This window comes from Staurois parvus, unplaced genomic scaffold (genome assembly GCF_062004578.1).
Source record: "Staurois parvus isolate SC_StPar_1 unplaced genomic scaffold, SC_StPar_1.0 ptg002181l, whole genome shotgun sequence".
Taxonomy (NCBI): Eukaryota; Metazoa; Chordata; class Amphibia; order Anura; family Ranidae; genus Staurois; species Staurois parvus.
In genome coordinates this window covers 1,972,550-1,997,886 of record NW_028319977.1, presented here as the reverse complement: position 1 = coordinate 1,997,886, position 25,337 = coordinate 1,972,550, and the positions used below count along the sequence as shown (strand labels likewise).

Sequence of the window (25,337 nt, the reverse complement as noted above, 5' to 3'; positions counted from 1 at the left end):
CAGTGCTGCCTTTCAGTGCCCATCAGTGATGCCTGTCAATGCCCATCAGCGCCACCTACCAGTGCCTCCTCCTCAGTGCCACCTATCAGTGTCCATCAGTGCAGCCTATCAGTGTCCATCACTGCAGCCTCATTAGCGCACATCAGTGAAGGAGAAAAATCACTTATTTACAAAATTTTATAACAAAAACTAAGAAAAAACTTTTTTTTTTCAAAATTTTCAGTGGTTTTTGGTTTAAGAAAAAATAAAAAACCCAGAGGTGATTAAATACCACCAAAATAAAGCTCTGTCACAAAAAAATTATAAAAATTTCATATGGGTACAATGTTGCATGACCACGCAATTGTCATTCAAAGTGCAACAGCGCTGAAAGCTGGAATTTGACCTGGGCAGGAAGGGGGTATAAGTGCCCTGTAGGCGAGGGGTTAAATGCATGTACATGTGGTCAGCATAATGTAAATGGCTCATATTATAGCAAGGCAAGTATGTACTCCTGCTCCAGCTAAACGTTGTCACCCGTCACCACCTTCCCTTCACAGGAAATCTACCTCTTTATTTTCTACAAAACGATTACATGAATTGTAAATGCAGCTGGCTACTAGTACAGTGGCACTGGAATACTGGGGCAGCCTTAGGAAGTTGAGGGGAGCGGTTTTCCTGGGTTCCCTTTTAACCGGTGTCTGATCAGGACGACGATAGTGAGTATATGAATGACATTTGTACTACACAGTAAGCTCCTGTTCGGGGCAGACTAATGTTCTGCTCAATGTATAAAATCTAATAAACACCAGTATATTATAAGATGTAGATTATTCACCAGCTCCCCACTATCTTATCCACTTCCCGTCCGGCCAATGTACATAAACGGCTGGATGGTGGCAGTGCAGGGGGCGGGTTGCCGTTCATAAACGGCGCCCGCATTTACAGCCTGTGCGCGCTCCCTGGGATCGCGATCCGGTGCCGCTGTGTCCTGAGGACACCGATCGCTGTAAGGGACCTCTGTGTGAGGTCCTGATTCATGTCATCCCTGATTGGTCAATCAGTGATCACATGAATAGTAGTAAGCAAGGTGAACTTATCCTTTAACCACTTCCCTTCCGGCCCGTGTATATAAACAGCCAGACGGGAGCATTGTAGGAGCGGGTTGCCGTTTATAAACATCCTCCCCGCTTCTCTGCCTGTGTGCGCTCCTTGGGAGTACGTGGCACCGCGATCCGGTGCCTGCTGTAAGGGACCTCTGTGTGAGGTCCCGATCATGTCATCCCTGATTGGCCAATCCGTGATCACATGAATAGTAGTAAGCAAGATGTCAGTTCTGCCACCATTGCTTACTTCTAGTGAAATCTGTGAATGATCACAGAGGTCACATGGTACAAGGCTATTCACAACAGCCTTGTACCATGTGACAAGCTGTGACCAATCACAGCTCACACAGTATTTCTCAATGGTTGCAGGAATGCAGCCACAGAGAAGGAGACATGATTGCTTTTACACCCATAAAGGCTGTAAAAGCAATCAGTGTAAAAAAAAAAAAAGAAAAAAAAAAATCATCACCACCCCCCACAATTCGTACAGCGTCACTATGGTGACACTGTACTGCTAGGGTGACAGTATGTTAAAAAAAACAATTAAAGATATAAAAAATAAAAATAAAAATGTAAAGAAAAATTATCATTTTTGGTAATAAACCAATTTGGGTTATTTTTTTTTTTTTTACTAAAAAGATATCTGAATACATTTTGGCCAAGATTTATGAAGAAAGATTATTTATTTGCAAAATTTTAGAAGAAAAACACTTTTTTTAAAAATGTTTGGACTGTTTCATTTATATAGGAAAAAAATTAAAATCCCAGTGGTGAATAAATACCACCAAAATAAAGATGTATCTGTCTCAAAAAAATGCAAAAAATTTCATATGGGTACAGTATTGCATGACCGCGCAATTGTCATTCAAAGTGTGATAGCGCTGAAAGCTGAAAATTGGCCTGGGCAGGAAGGGGGTGAAAGTGTCCGGACTGGAAGTGGTTAAATATTATTGCATATATAACCCTAAAGAAAAAGTGAGCTTATCCTACATTTGATCAGTTCCAATAAATGCTGTCCCTCCTCTCCAGGGTCCCCTTCCTTGTGCTGCCTGGGGGGGGGCTACATTGGATCAGTTCCAATAAATGCTGTCCTCCCTCCTGTCCAGGGTCCCCTTCCTTGTGCTGCCCAGGGGGAAGACGACATTGGATTGGTTCCAATAAATGCTGTCCCTCCCGTCCAGGTTCCCCTTCCTTGTGCTGCCTGGGGGGAAGGGGATTACACTGGATCGGTTCCAATAAATGCTGTCCCTCCTGTCCAGGGTCCCCTTCCTTGTGCTGCCCAGGGGGGGACTACATTGGATCGGTTCCAATAAATGCTGTCCCTCCTGTCCAGGTTCCCCTTCCCAAGCAAACCTGTGTGCTTCCCCTGGGCTCCTTCGTTCTTGCAACACTGTCTGCTTCCCCTCTTTTACCTCCCACCAGCTGCTGCAGGGATCGTTCCAGGAGAGAGAGCGGGGGAAGGGGCCAGTAAATATTTCATTTACCAGCCCCTTTGTTTTTTTTTGTTTTTTATTAAACGAACACAGTGAGTGATTGATACCGATCACTCACTGTGTTCATTTATAACTGAATTATAGTAAACTGTGCTAATGTCATTTTTTAATAAAAAATTTCCATTTGCAGTGCATACTGTATTGTAGACCCCCTGATGTCTGGCTCTCTGTTCTTCTATTATGCAATGCAGGCAGATCACGGCCGGTGGAAGGGATCAGCAGGATGCTGTACATAGCTTCTTAAAAATATCACCACACGTGCCTCAGTACTCCTCTCAAGAGACCCCCAAGCCCTGATGCAAGCAGTGGGAGGAGTTATTCTAACATCAAGATGCCTTGATGGGTGGGCGTCAGTCTGGAGCAGAGGGTGTTCCCAATTAATCTGTATTTGCATGAAGACCACCCTAGCTAAAGCTCACATGCGATGCTAGGCCTCTGTGATTGAATTACCTGAAACCCATTTAATCAAAAGGGCGGGACAGAGACAGTCAGGCTGGGGAGGGCTAGATGATGCTGGATGTCCTCTAGCCAGGGAAGGCAAACGTCAAGCTCTAACATCTGTTTGGAGCTTGACTTCTACTACAATTCAATCAACATGACGACCATCAAAAATGAACAGAAAATTCCTAATATTCTAAAACGTTTTCATTTGGGTGGCCCCTGACTACAGCAGTCTGAAACCCGATTGGTTGCTAAGGCTTACAGCACTTCATGTGACCCAATAGCTGCATACTTACTGGGGATGCACCGAAATTTCGGTGAACGAAACGTTTCAGCCGAAAACACCCCTTTCGGGCGTTGGCCGAAATTTTAAAAAAAAAGCACCGATACAGGTGCAGAAAAAACCCCGCCCCTCGGTAGTTCTCAGCCGTCCCTGAAAAACCATCGATCCCAATGTTGGGCATAGAGATGAGTAAAGGAAAGATGGCCACCACTCATCTCTATGCCCCTGGAGGACTGGAGCGATGTCACTTCCTGTTCCAGCCTTTTCTTTTTTTTTTTTTTAAAGCACTAGATCAATGCTTTTTTTTTGATCCAATGCTTTACATTGCAGAAGAAAGATGAGGGGTCTTATTGACCCCACATCTCACCATAAAGAGGACCTGTCACTACTTATTTCTAACACAAGGGCTGCATGCATTTTTTGTGATAAGAATAAAAGTGATAAAAAAAATTTTTTAAAGGGACAGTGCAAAAAAACAAAACAAAAAAACCATTAAATACATAAAAAAAAAATGAAACAGTGAAGTGGCGAGCAAGTGACCAGACATGATTATTGCACCACATCCCTTAAAATTGCAAATAATCAATAGAGAAGATGGGACTTTCAGGGTGCATAGACATGAATACCACACATTAAAAGTTACATAATTTTTATTTTGTATTTTGGTAAAACAAGAAAGGAAAAGATACAAAAACATAAAAACAATTTCAATTCTAAGAATACCAACTGAGATTCAGACTTGGTTAGGTAAATGTAGTATACTCCCTACATGTTTCGCCCTCACGGGCTTCTTCAGGGGACATTTTTTGAGGAAATTTCTACGGCCAAGGCAGTCTAAAAGTATATATAAAAAAAACCTGTTCAATTACCAAACAACTTCAATATATCCAATACAGGGTATTTAATCAAATATATATATACATATATATGGGACTCAATGGCTCACCCTGGATGTGAAAGCTCACAGAGCTAGATGAAAATGACCTAAAAAAGAGCCTGTGAGGGCGAAACATGTAGGGAGTATACTACATTTACCTAACCAAGTGTGAATCTCAGTTGGTATTCTTAGAATTGAAACTGTTTTTGTATATAACTTTTAATATGTGGTATTCATGTCTACACATAAAAAAAAAAAAAAAAGTTTAAAGTGCCCCCCCCATGCTCGCCCGTAGTGGTGAACGCATATGTAGGCCATGCCCACATACATAAACGGTGTTCAAACCCCACAGGTGAGGTATCGCCACGAACGTCAGAGCAAGAGCGATAATTCTCGCACTAGACCTCCTTTGTAACTTTACACTGCTAACCTGTAGATATTTTTAAAGCATCACCCATGGAGATTTTTAAGTACCGCAGTTTCACACCATTCCACGAGCGTGCGCAATTTTAAAGCGTGACATGCTGGGTATCTATGTACTCGCCGCAACATCCCCTTTCATATTTTACAAAACAAATGGGGTATATATTGTTTTTTTTTTAATCTGTGTATTTTTTCCCAAAAAATATATATTCATTTTTAAAAACTGCGCATTTCGGTTTTCGGACAAGTGCATTTTGAATTTTCGTCGCCAGAATTTTCATTTCGGTGCACCACTAATACTTACTGGAGTTTTCGCCCTCCTCCTCCATTTTTGGCGCATGGGTCTGGCTGCTCTGCTCGTTGGTCATGCCCTCCAGTTTCACCCGCAGTAAGATGTCGGGTTTGACGGGCGGCAGTTCCGGCACATTATCTGAGGCGGCAGCCCTGCGTTCTTCCAGCTGTGAAACCCAGGCTGAAGGGAACAGAAGAGCGTCGGTAAAATTCACACTACAGGGGCCTCTTTACATGCAACTTCATTTTTGCCAAGGTTATAAATCATCCAGAATGTTTCATTTCACCAAGACCCCCGGCATGTAGCTTAGTTCCTTACTCCTTGACACTTGGTGAAAAACTGGACTCTCTATCAGGGGTGGACTGACAACTCATGGGGCCACCGGGCAATAGGGGATCATGGGGCCCCTGTGTCCTTGCCCAAACTCAAAAAAGCCTATGAAAAAGGTACCAGGGGCATCTCTCTCATGGGGCTCCCTACTGACCCTGGGCCCTTGGGCAGTGCCCGAGTTAACAAATGAACAGTCCGCTCCTGCTCTCTATATTAAATGGTGGTTTGGTCACCAAACAGGGGGCCACCACCAGGCCGTGCTTTGTTATTTGTGCTTAGTGTCCTACTCCTGAAGGTGGTGCCATAAACCCAACAGTCCAGATTTACAATATCTACTGTGTCTATCAGAGAATGGAAGAGAGATTATTTTAGAGGTTTACCCAATTTTCTAAAGGCTCCCCAACTGTATTTTATTAATAATGTACACCACCTTTACTCAGATATTAGGTGGGGAAATGATGCAGTAGATCCTTAGTTACAGCAACTGCAGCCACCATTATTCTCATATGACTCATATGAGTCCCTTTAAGAGCTTGTTAACACTAGTTTGGTTCTCTGAAGAGCAATCTGCATTTGAGATCACTCTTCACAGGGCAGACGATATAATTCCTTTTCCCCACCTTTCCTTTTGCTCTTCAGGAAACAAAGCTAGCGTAAACAAGCCTGTTTGAACCCTGTACTAGCATGCTGCGTCTTTGGACAACTATGTGGCAAATGAGGTTTAATATTGATAAATGTAAGGTTCTGCACTTGGGGGCTAAGAATATACATGCATCATACATACTAGGGGGGTACAACTGGGGGAATCAATGGTGAAGGATCTGGGGGGGGTCAATGGTGGAGAAGGATCCGGGGGGGGTATCAATAGTGGAGAAGGATCTGGGGGGAATCAATGGTGGAGAAGGATCTGGGGGGAATCAATGGTGGAGAAGGATCTGGGGGGAATCAATGGTGGAGAAGGATCTGGGAGTTCTGGTAGATCACAAGCTTAATAATGGCATGCAATGCCAAGCTGCGGTGTCTAAATCGAGCAAAATCCTCTCTTGTATTAAAAGAGGTATAGACTCCAGAGAGAGAGATATAATTTCCCCCAATACAAATCATTAGTAAGACCTCATCTGGAATATGCAGTTCAGTTTTGGGCACCAATTCACAAAAAGAACATTGGGGAACTGGAGAAAGTACAGAGAAGGGCAACTAAACTGATAAGAGACATGGAGGAGATCAGCTATGAGGAAAGATTAGAGGAACTGAATGTATTCTCTCTTGAGAAGAGGAGATTAAGGGGGGATATGATCACCATGTATAATACATAAGGGGGGATATGATCTCCATGTATAATACATAAGGGGGGATATGATCACCATGTATAATACATAAGGGGGGATATGATCACCATGTATAATACATAAGGGGGGATATGATCTCCATGTATAATACATAAGGGGGGATATGATCACCATGTATAATACATAAGGGGGGATATGATCACCATGTATAATACATAAGGGGGGATATGATCACCGTGTATAATACATAAGGGGGATATGATCTCCATGTATAATACATAAGGGGGGGATATGATCTCCATGTATAATACATAAGGGGGGATATGATCTCCATGTATAATACATAAGGGGGGATATGATCACCATGTATAATACATAAGGGGGGATATGATCACCATGTATAATACATAAGGGGGGATATGATTTCCATGTATAATACATAAGGGGGATATGATTTCCATGTATAATACATAAGGGGGGATATGATCTCCATGTATAATACATAAGGGGGGATATGATCACCATGTATAATACATAAGGGGGATATGATTTCCATGTATAATACATAAGGGGGGATATGATCACCATGTATAATACATAAGGGGGATATGATCTCCATGTATAATACATAAGGGGGGATATGATCTCCATGTATAATACATAAGGGGGGATATGACCTCCATGTATAATACATAAGGGGAGATATGATCCCATGAATAATACATAAGGGGGGGATATGATCTCCATGTATAATACATAAGGGGGGATATGATCAACATGTATAATACATAAGGGGGGATATGATCTCCATGTATAATACATAAGGGGGGATATGATCAACATGTATAATACATAAGGGGGGATATGATCTCCATGTATAATACATAAGGGGGATATGATCAACATGTATAATACATAAGGGGGGATATGATCTCCATGTATAATACATAAGGGGGGATATGATCTCCATGTATAATACATAAGGGGGGATATGATCTCCATGTATAATACATAAGGGGGGATATGATGACCGTGTATAATACATAAGGGGGGATATGATCTCCATGTATAATACATAAGGGGGGGGATATGATCACCATGTATAATACATAAGGGGGGATATGATCCCCATGTATAATACATAAGGGGGGGATATGATCACCATGTATAATACATAAGGGGGGATATGATCTCCATGTATAATACATAAGGGGGGATATGATCTCCATGTATAATACATAAGGGGGGATATGATCTCCATGTATAATACATAAGGGGGGATATGATCTCCATGTATAATACATAAGGGGGATATGATCTCCATGTATAATACATAAGGAGGATATGATCTCCATGTATAATACATAAGGCGGATATGATCTCCATGTATAATACATAAGGGGGGATATGATCTCCATGTATAATACATAAGGGGGGGATATGATCACCATGTATAATACATAAGGGGGGATATGATCTCCATGTATAATACATAAGGGGGGATATGATCTCCATGTATAATACATGAGGGGGGATATGATCTCCATGTATAATACATAAGGGGGGATATGATCTCCATGTATAATACATAAGGGGGGATATGATCACCATGTATAATACATCAGTGGTTCATATAGTGAACTCGGTGTAGAGTTATTCACCCTGAGGTCATCACAGAGGACAAGGGGGCTCTTCACAGTAAGAGCTGTGAAAATGTGGAATAGACTCCCTCAAGAGTTGGTTCTGGCCAGCTCAGTGGATTGCTTTAAAAAAAAGTCCTGGATTCTTTCTTGGATACACAGAATATAACTGGATATAACATTTATAGGTAAAGTTGATCCAGGGAATATCCGATTGCCTCTCGGGGGGAACAGGAAGGAACTTGTTTTCCCTGCAGGAGCAAAATGGATCATGCTTTGCTGGGTTTTTGCCTTCCTCTGGGTCAAATGTGGGTGTAGGATTATAACTTTTTTTTTTTTAATGGCTGAACTGGATGGACTTTTGTCTTTTTACAGCCAGACTAACTATGTAACTATGACTGTGTAGATAGCACACAGTCACAAGGCATTTGCAGAGCAGCCCCATTCACTGGAATGGTGGCGTTCAACAGGTGCTAGGCCCACCGAAAGACAGGGGGAACAATTCCTGCTGTTGTCACGAAAGAAAGCATTGCAGCCATAGTAGGTATACACCTCCGGCCACGGCCTCTGCTGCCACAGAGTGTAGCAGTTGGGGGGCAGTAAAAGTGCAGATCAATCATTCGGTTTTACCATCCCCCTCAACTGCTAGTATGGAAGAGCACTAAAGGCTAACTCCACTTTTTGATTATGTTACACCCATAGTTAAAGTGTTACTAAACCCACAGCAGTAAAATCAGTCTGTATATGCAGTAAAGCATGCTTGTTATACTCACTGTGGAACCTAAGGGGTTAATCCTCTGCATTGTGTAAAAATGCTGTTTGATCCTGATTTCTCTGATCCTCCCCTTCTTCCAGTGTCCCCCACGTGTGGAGTCACACGTCACATGCTCAGTTTAGCGCAAATTTTTTCTTGGGAGAGTGCATATGATCAGCACAGGGCCAATCAGCACTCTCCAGACAGAGGTAAGGGGTTCTGCATCCTCCTAGAGTAGAAGGAAAACTCCTCCTACAGGCTTTAACCAGTGCTCTGTCGAACACTGAAGTCACAAGACTGCTCTAACTGTTGATGAGAAAAGGTATTTAGCAGTTTATTATTTATTTCCAAAAATAATTGCATTTCCATGTTCTGTGTACTGTGGGAGACCGGATATAGTGAACGCAGGGTCCGCGGAGACCGGATATAGTGAACGCAGGGTCCGCGGAGACCGGATATAGTGAACGCAGGGTCCGGGGAGACCAGATATAGTGAATGCAGGGTCCGGGGAGACCAGATATAGTGAATGCAGGGACCGGGGAGACCGGATATAGTGAATGCAGGGTCCGGGGAGACCGGATATAGTGAATGCAGGGTCCGGGGAGACCGGATATAGTGAAAGCAGGGTCCGGGGAGACCGGATATAGTGAAAGCAGGGTCCGGGGAGACCGGATATAGTGAATGCAGGGTCCGGGGAGACCAAATATAGTGAATGCAGTGTCTGCAGTTTAGTCACACTTTAAGCTGCCCATAGATGGATCCAAATTCATCCAGTTCAGTAGGGACTGGCTGAATTTTGATCCATCTATGGCCGTTCCAGAGAAGTCAATCTAATGATTGACTTCTCTCAAATCAGCTTGCTGGATATTCCTCTTGTGTTCAGAGCTGCAGCCAATAGGCTGTAGTGCTGATCTGTGTATTCTGACAGTGGAGGCATTTCTGTCAGAATAAACAGAGGATGGGGAAGATCCTTCCATCCACCTTGCTTGTGTGAATAAGGGAATCTGTTCACTTTTTTTTTTTGCAAATGGGGGTGCATTTATTTTTCATTTGCAAATGGTGGACACAGCCTTTAAGGGATTGGGATTAGATTAGAGCAACATTGGGTTCCCTGGTGCGATGTATGCACAGTGCTATAGATCCTCACCATTCGCTGCCATTTCTTCCTTACTGAGTTCATCACTGAAATATGGTTCATCATGCTGAATCCTCACCAGGGTCCCGGGGTTGGCGATCTCGTATCCTGAGGGGAATGAACACAGCCTGGTGTTATCATAAGCAGACACTTCTGGCTTAGTTCCATATATTCTGTACTCTTGATCTTGGACCTCTCCACTGCCTTTGACACAGTTGACCACCCCCTCCTCCTCAAAAAACTCTATTTACTTGGTCTCCATGACTGTACTCTCCCCGTTGGTTCCAATCTTACCTATCTCACCGCACCTTCAGTGTCACTTACAATTCTCCTACTCCTCGTACTGTCGGGGTCCCCCAAGGTTCTGTCCTTGGACCTCTCCTATTAACGATTTACACTTCTTCCTTGGGTCAGCTGATAGCTTCCCATGGTTTCCAATACCATTTCTATACTGATGACACACAAATCTATCTTGTTCCTCAGCTCACCCCATCAGTTTCCTCACTTATCACCGATTTACTAACAGACATATCCGACTGGATGTCACACCACTTCCTAAAACTCAATCTATCCAAAACTGAGCTCATAATATTTCCTCCCCCATGTGCCTCTTCCCCTGATTTCTCGGTCAGGATCAATAGCACCACTATCAACCCATCCCTGCATGCCAGGGTGCTAGGGGTAACCCTGGATTCTGAACTATCCTTTCAGGTCCACATCCAATCCCTGTCCAAATCATGCCACCTCAACCTCCACAACATCTCATGAATACTCCCCTTTTTATCCAATGATACCACAAAGCTCCTAATTCACTCCCTGGTCATCTCTCGCCTCGACCACTGCAACTCCCTCCTCATTGGCTTACCTTTACATAGGCTCTCCCCCCTCCAGTCCATCATGAATACTGCTACCAGGCTCATCCACCTTACCAACCATTCAGTGTCTGCTACCCCTCTCTGCCAATCCCTCCACTGGCTTCCACTCGCCCAACAAATAAAATTCAAAATACTAACAACTCACAAAGCCATCCACATCTCTGCCCCCAGCTACATCACCAACCTGGTCTCAAAATATCAACCAAACCGCTCTCTTTGATCCTCTCAGGACCTTCTGCTCTCTAGTTCCCGTGTCACCTCCTCCTATGCTTGCCTCCAGGACTTCTCCTGAGCTTCTCCCATGCTATGGAACTCCCTACCCCAATTTGTCCAGCTGTCTCCTAATCTTTCCACCTTTAGATGATCCCTGAAAACCTCTCTCTTTAAAGAAGACTATCCTGCTTCTACCTAGTAAACCACCATTTATTTCCTCCATCAGCTCATCCCCCCACAGCTATTACATTTTGTAACACTCAACCCTTCCTTCTAGATTGTAAACTCTAACGAGCAGGGTCCTCTGTTTCCTCTTGTACCAAATTGTATTGTAACTGTAATGTCTGCCTTCATTTTGTAAAGCGCTGCGCAAACTGTTGGCGCGATATATATCCTGTATAATAATTATAGTTAGAGGAACTACTGGTGTTAAACTGTGTGATTTCCTCTATAACAGGCGAGGAAAAACCTCAACGCCATTATCCTAAAATACCAGAGGAAGCCGTCGCTCATAAGCAGTCCACCCACCTCTGCCACTATAGGTGCTGGCCGATGAGGCTTGACAGCACACCCCATGTGGAACAAAAAAAACATCAGAAGTCACAAAACTTTGTTGTTCCAGATAAGATCTTGGGAAGTTCTCACCAACCATGCCTCCTTGGGGGAGACTTCCTGTGATCTTGTCCTAGAACAATAAAGTTCGGTGAAGGCTGATGTCATACAGTGCGACCAGTTCCTGTCTGTGTACTATTTTCGAATCCACAACTAATTCTGTAGGAGAATGCTTTGGGCGACGCAACAGGTCCACTTTAATGCTCAGTCCCTCAGTCACCATTCATTTGATCCCTCCATTTGGCCATCAGGAGCCTGGCACCCCACCAGGTACCACAAGAACAGGGCCATTTAGTGGCCATTAAGGGCAGCTCTATTGGACAGGCTGAAGGAAAGTGCAGTACATGCCCCAGAGGCCAGGGATATCAAGTTGCTGGAAAGTGAATTCAGGGAGGCTTTTCTAACAAAGGCAACAGACCTTTCAAGCTGCCTAACTAAAGGCTGGACATTTTTCAAGTTGAAAATAGCTAACTGGGAGTGTCTAATTACTGTCTGTGTTGACCCAGCTCCCCCACCGCTCCCCTCTTTACATAACCTTTTATGTAGCTCTTTGGGAAGGAGTGAAGGTGGATACTAATAGTCATTTGAGTGTCAGTCCTGAGGCAGTGGACGTCACATACAAGATGGCGGCACCCAGCACAAGTCTCAGGACACAGGTATATACCATGCATAAAATATGTTAAATGCACATATCTTATAGGGGGATTTATTTTTATTGACCTGGTAACAGGATATCTTAAAGGCATCACATGGCCATGACCTTGGCAGCACAGAGTGCATGAAGCACCATAGAGGCGATTTTTCGGTAGTAGCATGTTAATGTACAGAAACTTCAAGCAATGCGCTTAGGAAACACATGCCGAAAGCGGGTCAAGACAGGCAACCCAACTCGTGGGGCAGAATGCACCAATATTGATACTGCAATGGGGGGAGGTAGAAGTCAGGCAACCATAGAATGCACCATTATTGATATCACAAGGGGAGGTAGAAATCAGACAACCATAGAGTGGGAGAGGAATGCACCATTATTGATATCACAATGGGGGAGGTAGAAGTCAGACAACCATAGAGTGGGGAAGAATGCACCATTATTGATATCACAATGGGGAAGGCAGAAGGTAGGCAACATATGGTGGGGGCAGAATGCATCAATATTGATACCGCAATGGGGAAGGTAGAAGTCAGGCAACCATATGGTGGGGACAGAATGCACCATTATTGATATCACAATGGGGGAGGTAGAAGGAAGGCAACACATGGCAGGGGCAGAATGCACCAATATTGATACTAGAAAGGGGAGGTGGGCTGGGTCAAGAAAGGGAACCATAAGGTGGGGCAGAATGCACGAATATTGATATCACAATGAGGGTGGTAGAAGGCAGGAAACCATATGGTGGGGGCAGAATGCCCCAATATTGATACAACAATGGGGGCAGGTCAAGACAGGCAACCATATGGTGGGGGCAGAATGCATCAATATTTATTCCACAATGGTGGAGGTAGAAAGCAGGAAATCATATGGTGGGGGCAGAATGCACACTTATCAATATATTGGGGGCAGGTAAGACAGGCAACCATATGGTGGGGGCAGAATGCACTATTATTGATATTACAATGGGGGTGGGTCAAAACAGGCAAGCATATGGTTGGTGGGTTTGGATAGGAGAAAAGCTACCAATACTGATACCACAACTGAGGGCCCATACAGCTATTTTATCCAATCTCAGCCCGTGTCACCTCTATGAATCCTACAGGGATGTTGGGTTCCTATCGCCTGACACCTGGGACATGTAGTTCCGGGCGCTGGGCAGGTAGTTTTTTTTCTACCTTTAGTCCTGCTGCGGGCAAGCTGTCAGGGAGAAGCATTCGGGTGGCAGCGCTGCCGCCCAATTGCTTCCACACAGTGCCAACCTCTCCACCCGCCTGTGACGTCGCCCAGGCTCTGCTTGCCCATCTTCGGGCCCGGGACTGGCTGAGCATCAGTTAGAGGGGAGGGAGGAGAGTGGACACGTCCACTCCCCTCCTTGTCCTAACCCGGAAAATTTCCACACCCCTGCCCTATTCCCCACCAGACCTCCTCCGTAAACGCTAAACTGATGCCCTTTAAGGAGCTTTAAAAGTGCTGAAAATATAGGGTACTGAAATTTGTCGCCATTTCACGAGGGCACACAAATTTAAGATTTGACAAGCTGGATATCTATTTACTCGCTGCAACCTCATCTTTTATGTTTTACAAAATAATAGGGTAATTTACTGCTTTTTTGTGCCCTAAAATTAACTTACTTGTATTTTTTTACTAAAATTTTGCAGTAAAATCATGCAATCTTCAGGCCTAAAATGATTTTTTTAAACTTGTGCAAAAAACACAAATATGGCTCTGGCAGCGAAATGGATAAAGGAAAGGCCTAGCCCCAACCTTTCCTGAGGAGCAGCCAATCGGTGCTCATTACACTGCAAGGTCTCTCTTCTCCCTGTTAGCCCCCAGGTCTGATGCTGGAGAGAGGCGGGGGGGGGGTAAAAGATCAACAACGCAATGTCAAAAATATTACACATTTAAGTCGCCATAAAGCCAATTTTGTTTTTAAAATCCCATTATTCCTAGTATCACCTCCGATTTAAATACGGTTTTGGTTCAATTTTTTTTTTTTTTTATCTGGACAAGAAGATTGTCATGAAGGACAAGTAGATTGGGGGCTCTGATTTAGTCCCTGGTCAAGTAGTTTTTTTTTTAATTTCTACACCCCTGTCCTATTCCCCATTTATGGTACAGAAAACAGCTTACCAAGTGCAGTGAGAGCTCCGTGAATCTCCTTCATGATATTTCGGTACAGCTTCCTCTGCCAGTCTGCCAGCAGCCGCCAGTCCCGTTGAGAGAAGTAGATGGCCACATCATTAAATGTGACGGTGCCCTGGGATAAAGAGGGATGGGTGTTAATGTCACACCTACACCACAGGGGAACACTGGGGACATGGGAAGATTAGGTGGTAGACAACCAGGCTCACCATAATTCCCAAGGCCTACCAGTTCTGATGATCCCTCTAATTTATGGTGGAACTACAGACATCATAAGGTGGAACTATAGACTTTATTTAACTTCACCGCAGATGCTGACTGGCTTCTGTTCTGCAGATACTGCGAGGCACTTGCTGAATGGGATGGTCTGAATATTCTAATCACTTTAGTTCCAGTGATGGAGCAAACTTACTCTGCAATTCTCGCTCAGTCTTTCTCATCCTTTTTACCCCTTAAAATAATTTTCAGGTGTTGGGCAACCTAACCAAATCAATTTGTTGTGGGTCAGCATGGAAAATCGGCTCTTACATTGGTAGCCAGAGGGCACCCCTCACAGTGGTAATCACAATGACAGCTAACAACAGCCCCAGTGTCATGCCGTCCAGTGGCGCCGGTCACGAAACTATGGAGGCCCCATCAGATGGGTGGTCAATCAGCCACAGCTCAAGGGACACCTAGAAAATCCTGGGAGAACCCAGGTTTGGGAATGGATGCTCTTGATGTAATGCAGGTGCAGTAAACCTAAGGACATTGCTGGGGATGCCCAATAAAAAGACAAAGGACTTCTGGGTAGTGCCATGTTTTGAGTACGCTTAAGACTTGTGAATGAACTTTTATTTGCTTCAAATGGGTTTCGCATTCTCATACAAGTCCATGGAAATACTAAAAGTAATTTGAAGCAGGTTCAAAGGTGGGTCAGGAGGAGGTCCATAGCGGACCAGAAGGGGCCCAACTGTGGGTCAGGAGGATGTCCACTACGGGCCAGAAAAGGGCCAACTGAGGGTCAGAAGGAGGTCCACTGGGGGCCAGAAGGGGGCCAACTGAGGTCCACTGCAGGTAAGGAGGGGGCCAAGTGAGGAATAGGAGGGGGATCACTAAGGGGACAGGAGGAGGACCACTAAGGGGACAGGAGGGGGACCACGAAGGGGACAGGAGGGGGACCACGAAGGGGACAGGAGGGGGACCACGAAGGGGACAGGAGGGGGACCACGAAGGGGACAGGAGGGGGACCACGAAGGGGACAGGAGGGGGACCACGAAGGGGACAGGAGGGGGACCACGAAGGGGACAGGAGGGGGACCACGAAGGGGACAGGAGGGGGACCACTAAGGGCCAGGGTCAATAGTAAGTAGAATGCAGGTCAATTGTGCCTATCAGTAAATTTTGAATGATGTCAAAAGCGGCTCAAGCTGATGTCATCAACATAAGCCCAAAGCCAATCAATATTGACCTTTAAAGGACTGTTATTGCTCAGAAGTCTTTTTGTCTTTCAGAGAGCTACTTACAAGTGCCTGAAAGCCTCCATATGGGTACCATGTGCTCAGGGGATGCCTGTAATGTGATTTTGGGCTCTGTGCAGATTTATGGGCAGTAAGACAATAAGAGTATAGATGTGCCCATGTTGAAGAATGCGTCTGAAGAGCGGAGCCATGTTACAGGAAGGGTCTTAAAAGAGGATGTGTGTGTATAAGGAGTTTTCCTGTCAGGGCAATGTAATTTCTCAATTACCGGCCACGCCTGCCGACTCACTCAAGCCCGTCCCTGCATAATTCAGTATCAAACACAAGAACCCGCACTTACGCTCATTCTTTGTATTCAGAAAAACATATTTAGTAGATGCTTGCCCCTACCTGAACATGCTCCCAGTCAACATCACATGAAGTTTTCATTGGCTATACTCAGTACCACCACTCCCGCGGCGCCATGTTCTCTGCCATTCAGATCCCTACGTCATCTAGCTCACGACTCACCGCATGACGTCAATTCACCTTCCTTTTTGCCCTGTTGCCCCCTCCCAAAGAGTTCTTAGCAGCTCCTAGATGGCTGTTGACCGGCACTTCTCCTACATTACTCTGTATAGACTTTACTTCTCCTTAAACATTTATACTTCAGAGGTTATATTACGCATCTCTGTTGAAAACATCTTTTTTTTTTTTTTATCCAATATTCAATGTGTGTTTTAGGATCGCATATGATGCTCAGACTACTGTGCCTCTTCTGACCATTATGTATCCATTGTCCTAATTCATTGTTCCTGTTCTTTTTCTCAAATTTATTATGAAAAAAAATATATATTTTGTAGATGCTCGGATTCAGGGTGATACCATTTACTGCCTTCTAAAAAGTCTGTAGTGTGACCTTTCCAGGCATGCCGGCTTCTTCTTGAGGTTGCAGGTTAGTGCCCAAAGAAGAGGACAGCGTGCTTTGAATGCTTAGGGCTCATGTATGCTGCAGCTGATAAACTGACGTTCAGGAGCTTTTTTTTAGCAGCCCCTGAACTCTCCCTAATGTTTTCCTAGGTGTCCATGTACACATCGTCGTTTACAGGCAGTTGAGTTTACAGTTGTTTTTTTTTTAACTCACCAAACTTGCGTTCAGGAGTAGATTTTATCAGCGTTTCAAATGCCAAATGCTTGTAAACGCGGCTAACCACGTTTATAAGCGTTTGCATTTAGAAGCGTTTTTTTTTACTTTTCCATATCCAGATGCTGTCCACAGCCTTTTTCATCATCAGAAATGCATGCAAAGTGTTTTCCATGTATTCAAAAGGACCCGGTACACCGGCGCAGTCAGTTCCAGGTTTTGTGTGAAGGAAAAAAAATGGTAGAACGTGCCGCATTATGCTCATGATGGGATCCATAGTGACTACAACTGGAAAAGACAGGTCATCTCAACACATACTGCTCTCTCTGCTTCTGCTCTCTCTATTTCTTTCAAAATGTCTGAAATAGTTAATTTTTTTACTGCTTTTCAGTGCATTCTGGGCATTTTGGAAGGTCTCCTGAGGTTATCTTAAAAAACGCAGTATGCAAACACGGCTAAACAGACGTTTTTTTTTACCTACATTTTCCAGCAGTCAGTTTCCATCGTTCACAAGAATTTTCCAAATGTCCCGTGTACATGAGCCATTACACCAGTGTTTCTCAACCTTTATTCAGTCAAGCCACCCTCTAAAATTATGGACAGTCCCGAGGCACCCTCTAAAATTATGGACAGTCCCGAGGCACCCTCTAAAATTATGGACAGTCCCGAGGCACCCTCTAAAATTATGGACAGTCCCGAGGCACCCTTTAAAATTATGGACAGTCCCGAGGCACCCTTTAAAATTATGGAAAGTCCCGAGGCACCCTTTAAAATTATGGACAGTCCCGAGGCACCCTTTAAAATTATGGACAGTCCCGAGGCACCCTGTAAAATTATGGACAGTCCCGAGGCACCCTTTAAAACTAAGGACAGTCCCGAGGCACCCTCTAAAATTAAGGACAGTCCCGAGGCACCCTCTAAAATTAAGGACAGTCCCGAGGCACCCTCTAAAATTAAGGACAGTCCCGAGGCACCCTCTAAAATTAAGGACAGTCCCGAGGCACCCTCTAAAATTAAGGACAGTCCCGAGGCACCCTCTAAAATTAAGGACAGTCCCGAGGCACCCTCTAAAATTATGGACAGTCCCGAGGCACCCTCTAAAATTATGGACAGTCCCGAGGCACCCTCTAAAATTATGGACAGTCTTGAGGCACCCTTTAAAACTAAGGACAGTCCCGAGGCACCCTCTAAAATTAAGGACAGTCCCGAGGCACCCTCTAAAATTAAGGACAGTCCCGAGGCACCCTCTAAAATTAAGGACAGTCCGGAGGCACCCTCTAAAATTAAGGACAGTCCCGAGGCACCCTCTAAAATTAAGGACAGTCCCGAGGCACCCTCTAAAATTAAGGACAGTCCCGAGGCACCCTCTAAAATTAAGGACAGTCCCGAGGCACCCTCTAAAATTAAGGACAGTCCCGAGGCACCCTCTAAAATTATGGACAGTCCTGAGGCACCCTCTAAAATTATGGACAGTCTTGAGGCACCCCATTCTAAAATCTGAAAAACTATTCTAATAGTTTTATATAACGCAGCAACATCCACACACGTAGGACATCCAACAATGGAGGTGATTTATTCTTCCAAAGCAAATACACTTTTGCACACCGGTACTGACTAGTATTCCAGTGTTTCTCTCCCTCTGTTTTTTTCCATCACTGAGCTAAGGTGACCCCAGCACTGATGGAGAGGGGCAGGGGAGGGTCAAACTAGGATGCTGTGAAGGCAGCTGACATCCTCCTTATCATCTGACGATGTCATTGGTTGTCAGGATGCTGGTGGCAAGAGGGTTGTAATGGTGCACAATGAAAACCTGTGGCTTTGTGTAAGGGCTCGTTCACACTTGACTGTTTTACCAACGCTTGCCAAACGCCCCTATAGCGTTTGGCAAGCGTTGGTCCGGCGTTTACGGAGCGTTTTTTAACGCTCGGCAAACGCTCCGCAAACGCCGCATGCGTGGTTTCGCGGCGTTTGCTAGGCGTTTGCCGAGCATTAAAAACGCCCAACAAACGCCTATAATGAAGTCTGAATGGTTAACGCTCTGCAAACCCCCCGCAACCGCACCGCAAACGCTGGCCGGGCGTTTGAGGAGCGGCACCATAGTCTAGAATAGGAGGCTTCAACGCCTCCTGACTCGACCAGAGGCGTCCGTTTTGCCACGACGTGACGCTAACGCTCCTGTTAGAACAGCACCATGTGCTGCAATGTGCAGAATTGTCAGAGGCGTTTGGGAAGCAGTAAAAACGCTTCCCAAACGCCTCTCTGCCGCCTGCACACAACGCTAGTGTGAACAGAGCCTTACTAAAAGGCAGGCTTGTTCCATCCGCTGGCTTGTATACAAGTTTTTATGCAATTTTTAGACATGTTGCCAAGACACCCCTGAAGAAACCTCAAGGAACCTCAGGGTTGCCTGGGCACCCTGTTTGAGAAAGGCTTATGCTACAATCTTAAGTTATCCAATAAATGGTATCACCCTAATTTCGAACTGCCACTTCATTTAATGGCAGTACAAGACTCTGCTCCTTTAGCATAATAACAAAGTCCTGTAGAGTACATCTCCCTCCACCAGATTGAACAGGTTTCCTTTCATACACATTATTTCAACAAACACACAGTGAAAAAAGTAAAGGGGGACTTTTATCAAAAGTCTCTCTGGACAACCTGCCTTGGGAGCACCAATAATGTATGTGGCGCCATGCTACCTCCATAGCATGGGTGTTATACACAGTGCTGGCAGCAAGAGGCATGTACCAGTGCAGGTCTTGTCCAACCACAGACCTACCAAGTTAACGTAGAAGACTCGTCCAGACACCAGCAGCCATGCGTGTCTTTGTGGAGCAGTGCAAGGATTTCATTACAGGGCACTTTGTGTTCCCTTTCTAAAACAATCATTAACCACATGCCGCCCAGCCACTGTAGAAATACGGCGGCAGGGCTGGGCAAAACCACGTTTTAAAACAAGTGTTTCTAAAACAGGTAGAGGGCGCGCGCGAGGTGCGCCACCGCCCTACCTGACCCGACGATCAGGGCCACGGATGTCAGTCGCCGGGTCACAGCCAGTCGTTACCGGCTATGTCCCGGCGATTAGCGGCAATCAGTGACAGAGAGCACAGCTGCAGTAGCTGTGCTTTCTGTCAGTTCCCTGACAGCTCCTGACACGCTGATCCGGACAGAAGAGTTTATCTGTCCGGATCAGTGTGTCTCCCTGCAGTACACACCCCCTAGTAAAACACTCCCCCTCACACAGTTAACCCTTCCCCTGAACAATAAACTTAACCCCTTCCTCCCCAGTGCCATTAGTACAGTGTCAGTGGTTTTTTTTTTTGCACTGACAACTGTATTGGTGACACTGGGGATGTCAGTGACCCCAAGTCAGTTCCCCCCCAGTGTCAGAATGTCTGCTGCAGTCCCACCATAAGTCGCTGATCGCCGCCATAAGTCGCTGATCGCCACCATAAGTCGCTGATCGCCGCCATTATTAGTATAAAAAAAAATTAAAAATCCCAGTATCTTTCCCGCCATTTGTAAACGCTATAACTTTCACGTAAACCAATTAATTTACATGTATTGGGTTTTTTGTAGCAAAGACATGTCGCAGAATGCATTTTGGCAGAAATTTATGACTAAATTTGATTTTTAAATTTTTTTTTAATGGACATGTTTTATAGCAAAAAGTCCAAAATATTGTTTTTTTTCCTCAAAATTGTCAGCCTTTTTTTTTTATAGCGCAAAAAATAAAAAACGCACAGGCAATCAAATACCACTGAAAGAAAGCTCAATTTGTGGGGAAAAAAAAAGGATGTAAATGTCATTTATGTACCGTATTGCATGACCGTGCAATTGTCCGTTAAACTAGCGCAGCGCTGTATAGCAGAAAAATGGCGTAAATTGCAGTATTTATACCATAGTTTGTAGACGCTATAACTTCCACACAAAGCAATCAATATACACTTATTGGGATTTTTTTTACCAAAAACATGTAGCACAATACATTTTTGCCTAAATTTATAACTAACTTTGAGTTTACTATATATTTTTTATAGCTGCAGGTAAAAAATATTGTTTTTCTTCAAAATGTTTGGTCTTTTTTTGTTTATAGCGTGAAAAATAAAAAGCGCACAGGTGATCAAATACCACCGAAAGAAAGCTCTATTTGTGTGAAAAAAAGGACGTAAATTTTGTTTGGGTGCAGCATTGCATCACCGCGCAATTATCAGTTGAATTAGTGCAGCGCCGAGTAGCAAAAAGAGGCCTGGTCATTAAGGGGGGTAAATCCTCTGGAGGGCAAGTGGTTAATCCAAATTCAGTTACCAAAATATGTGGATTATTATTCATGGGTCTGCAGAAATGGATTCTTAATGTGAGCCCTGTGACTCCTACTGGCGTGGCCAATAGATGTAGCTGTAGGGACAATGTAATATGGACTCAATGGATTCAGGAATTCTGCCTTCAGAATAAAGAGCCCAGCCAATGTGCTGGACACACTGGGCAAAGAAATACTTCACTCTGGTCTGCCAAGACTCATATGAAGCAGTGAGCTGAACTGAATGGAAAAAACTTCCAAGGGCCACGTTATGTCCATTGAGGGCCACGTTTAATGCAAGTAAAAAAGATGATAGAACGTTGGGTATTTTGTTTTTTTCACAGGCACCTTTTTATTCTTTTTACGTACTTATGCAGACTAGACTATCCAGCAATGATAAAAGTTCCAGGGGTGTCTACATAAGACCTAGCCACCCGTAACAATGAGCCTTTAGAGGACCTCTGACCCCTGACACTCAAGCTGAGCCTTTAGAAGACTTCTGACACACAAGCCAAGGTTTTAGAGGACCTCTGACCCCTGACACTCAAGCTGAGCCTTTAGAAGACTTCTGACACACAAGCCAAGGTTTTAGAGGACCTCTGACCCCTGACACTCAAGCTGAGCCTTTAGAAGACTTCTGACACACAAGCCAAGGTTTTAGAGGACCTCTGACCCCTGACACTCAAGCTGAGACTTCAGAAGACTTCTGACACACAAGCCAAGGTTTTAGAGGACCTCTGACCCGACACTCAAGCTGAGACTTCAGAAGACTTCTGACACACAAGCCAAGGTTTTAGAGGACCTCTGACCCCTGACACTCAAGCTCAGACTTTAGACTTCTGACACACAAGCCAAGGTTTTAGAGGACCTCTGACCCCTGGCACTCAAGCTGAGCCTTTAGAAGACTTCTGACACACAAGCCAAGGTTTTAGAGGACCTCTGACCCCTGGCACTCAAGCTGAGCCTTTAGAAGACTTCTGACACACAAGCCAAGGTTTTAGAGGACCTCTGACCAATAAGCTAAGACTTTAGGGGTCTGCTAATGCTCATTCCTAGATTCTAGGAGACCTTCACCCTCACACTACAGAAATTAGGAGGCATCCGACCCCTTGCACTGAAGTAGACACTTGAGAGGACATTCAACCCTTAGGGCTAGTTCACAAAAGATGCAATTCAGTGCGCTTTTCTTCTGCATCAGAAATGCATGCAGTGTTTTCCATGTATTCCAATGGCCCTGGTTCACACCAGTGCAGCCAGTTTTCGGTGCAGAGAAATAAAGCAGAACATGTTGCATTTTTTCTGCACAGACCCATACTGGAACATGGCAAACTGCAGCAAAACAGCACCAGAACTGCGTGTGGTGTGAACTGGAAGCAAAAACGTATCCAGAGTGCATTTTTGTAGTGTGAACTGGCCCTAAATCTGAAAACTGCAAATAAAGGAGCGCTCCCAACCCTGTGGAATTTAATAAAGTCACAAGCCCAGAAATTTGAAATTCACTTTAATGTTGGGTTAAAAGGCATGACATGTAGGAGTGCCCAGATTGATACATCACCAAGCCTGTGGAGAGGAGATATCACTGGCTTGGTGATGTATCAATCTGGGAACTCCTACATGCCATGCTTTTTAACCCAACATTAAAGTGAATTTTGATTTGTTTCTGTTCCTGGGATTGTGATTTTATTGACTTCCACAGGGTTGGGAGCGCTCCTTTATTTATTTTGTGCTCATGTCTCATTGCTGATCGGATGAGTTGTTGGAGCTGCCCATACTGTGGAGCTGCCCATACTGTGGTTACCTACATATCACCTGGAACCTTACTGCACTTGGTATTTGAACCCTTCATCTGAGACTTACAGGACCTTTGTCCCTTAAACTAAGACTTTAGGACAGGGGTGTCAAACTGGCGTCCCTCCAGCTGTTGTGAAACTACAAGTCCCATCATGCCAGTGCCTTTGGAAGTCATGCTTGTAACTGTCAATCTTGCAGTGCCTCATAGGACTTGCAGTCTGGCAACAGCTGGAAGGCAGCCAGTTTGACACCCGTGCTTTAGGTGATCTCTGACGCCTTATGTTTAATCCAATATTTTAGGTGACCTCTAATCTCGAAGCTGCGGCTTTAGGAGTCCTCTGGCTCCTGACATTTTGAGTGAGATATTAGGGGACCTCTGTCCCTGAAGCTACTACATTAGGAGTCCTCTGGCCCCTGTGGAGCTGCCCATACTGTGGTTACCTACATATCCCCTGGAACCTTACTGCACTTGGTATTTGAACCCTTCATCTGAGACTTACAGGACCTTTGACCCTTAATCTAAGACTTTAGGACAGGGGTGTCAAACTGGCGGCCCTCCAGCTGTTGTGAAACTACAAGTCCCATCATGCCAGTGCCTTTGGAAGTCATGCTTGTAACTGTCAATCTTGCAATGCCTCATGGGACTTGCAGTCTGGCAACAGCTGGAAGGCAGCCAGTTTGACACCCGTGCTTTAGGTGATCTCTGACGCCTTATGTTCAATCCAATATTTTAGGTGACCTGTAATCCCGAAGCTGCGGCTTTAGGAGTCCTCTGGCTCCTGACATTTTGAGTGAGATATTAGGGGACCTCTGACCCTGAAGCTACTACATTAGGAGTCCTCTGGCCCCTGACATTTAGGCTGAGATATTAGGGGACCTCTGACCCTGAAGCTACTACATTAGGAGTCCTCTGGCCCCTGACATTTAGGCTGAGATTTTAGGGGACCTCTGATCCCTTAAGCCCCATACACGGGCTAAATATTGGGCGGTATCGGCCAGTTCAATTGAAACCGGCCATTTGGCCCGTATGTACCTGAGGACCTCCGACAATGAAGCTACAAATTTTTAGGAGCTCTGAACCTTATTTCTGATTAAGCGCATGTTCTTTTTGAAACAGATCAACTGAGTTCCCTGCTTGTGGAGCTGTGATGTTAGTCTTTTAAAAATGATTAAATGGAATTTCTACATCCTTCAGTTTGGTCATCCATTTCCGTTTGTATAGCATCTCTGACTGCGAATTGGACCGGCAGCTTGTTACGTGGAATAGAGTTTACACATAGCGGTTTGTTTGCTTCCTAGCTCTGACCCCTTATGGTCATTCTGAGACGTTAAGGGGGTAATGATACTGATACTTGAGCTTAGATTTTAGGAAGCTTCTAACTCCTGACACTTAGAAGACTTAAGTAACCTTTGACCTTCAACAAGAGGAGACTGTAGAGAAGCCCCGAGCCTTAAGCTAAGGGTTTAGGAGGCCCAGGACCCCTGATGCCCAGTCTAAGTCCTTAGGAGACCTCTGACCCTCAAGCTGTGGCTTCAGGAGATCTCTGACCTTTATGCTGAGACTTCAGGGGACCCCCGACCCTCAGGCTGAGGCTTCAGGGGACCCCCGACCCTCAGGCTGAGGCTTCAGGGGACCCCCGACCCTCAGGCTGAGGCTTCAGGGGACCGCCGACCCTCAGGCTGAGGCTTCAGGGGACCGCCGACCCTCAGGCTGAGGCTTCAGGGGACCCCCGACCCTCAGGCTGAGGCTTCAGGGGACCGCCGACCCTCAGGCTGAGGCTTCAGGGGACCGCCGACCCTCAGGCTGAGGCTTCAGGGGACCGCCGACCCTCAGGCTGAGGCTTCAGGGGACCGCCGACCCTCAGGCTGAGGCTTCAGGGGACCGCCGACCCTCAGGCTGAGGCTTCAGGGGACCGCCGACCCTCAGGCTGAGGCTTCAGGGGACCGCCGACCCTCAGGCTGAGGCTCCAGGGGACCGCCGACCCTCAGGCTGAGGCTCCAGGGGACCTCTGATCCTCAAGCTGACAGTCTTGGAGACTTATCACCCTCAAGCTGGGACTTCAGGAGACCTCCGAGCCTCAACCTGAGGCTTCAGGGGACCCCCGAGCCTCAACCTGAGGCTTCAGGG

The 25,337-nt window shown here is 45.3% G+C and overlaps 1 protein-coding gene across 2 annotated transcripts in view; it reads right to left on the bottom strand.

The window, feature by feature from the left end:
- LOC149432248 (uncharacterized) overlaps nt 1–25,337 on the bottom strand; it is a 57,588-nt gene that overhangs the window by 31,172 nt on the left and 1,079 nt on the right. For both annotated transcript variants that reach the window (XM_089665362.1, XM_089665363.1), the window contains exons 2-4: nt 14,525–14,651; nt 10,055–10,150; nt 4,907–5,074 (exon numbers count right to left, since the gene is read on the bottom strand). In XM_089665362.1, coding sequence (XP_089521488.1) covers nt 4,907–5,074; nt 10,055–10,150; nt 14,525–14,651 — 391 coding nt within the window. The remainder of the gene's footprint in view (nt 1–4,906; nt 5,075–10,054; nt 10,151–14,524; nt 14,652–25,337) is intronic.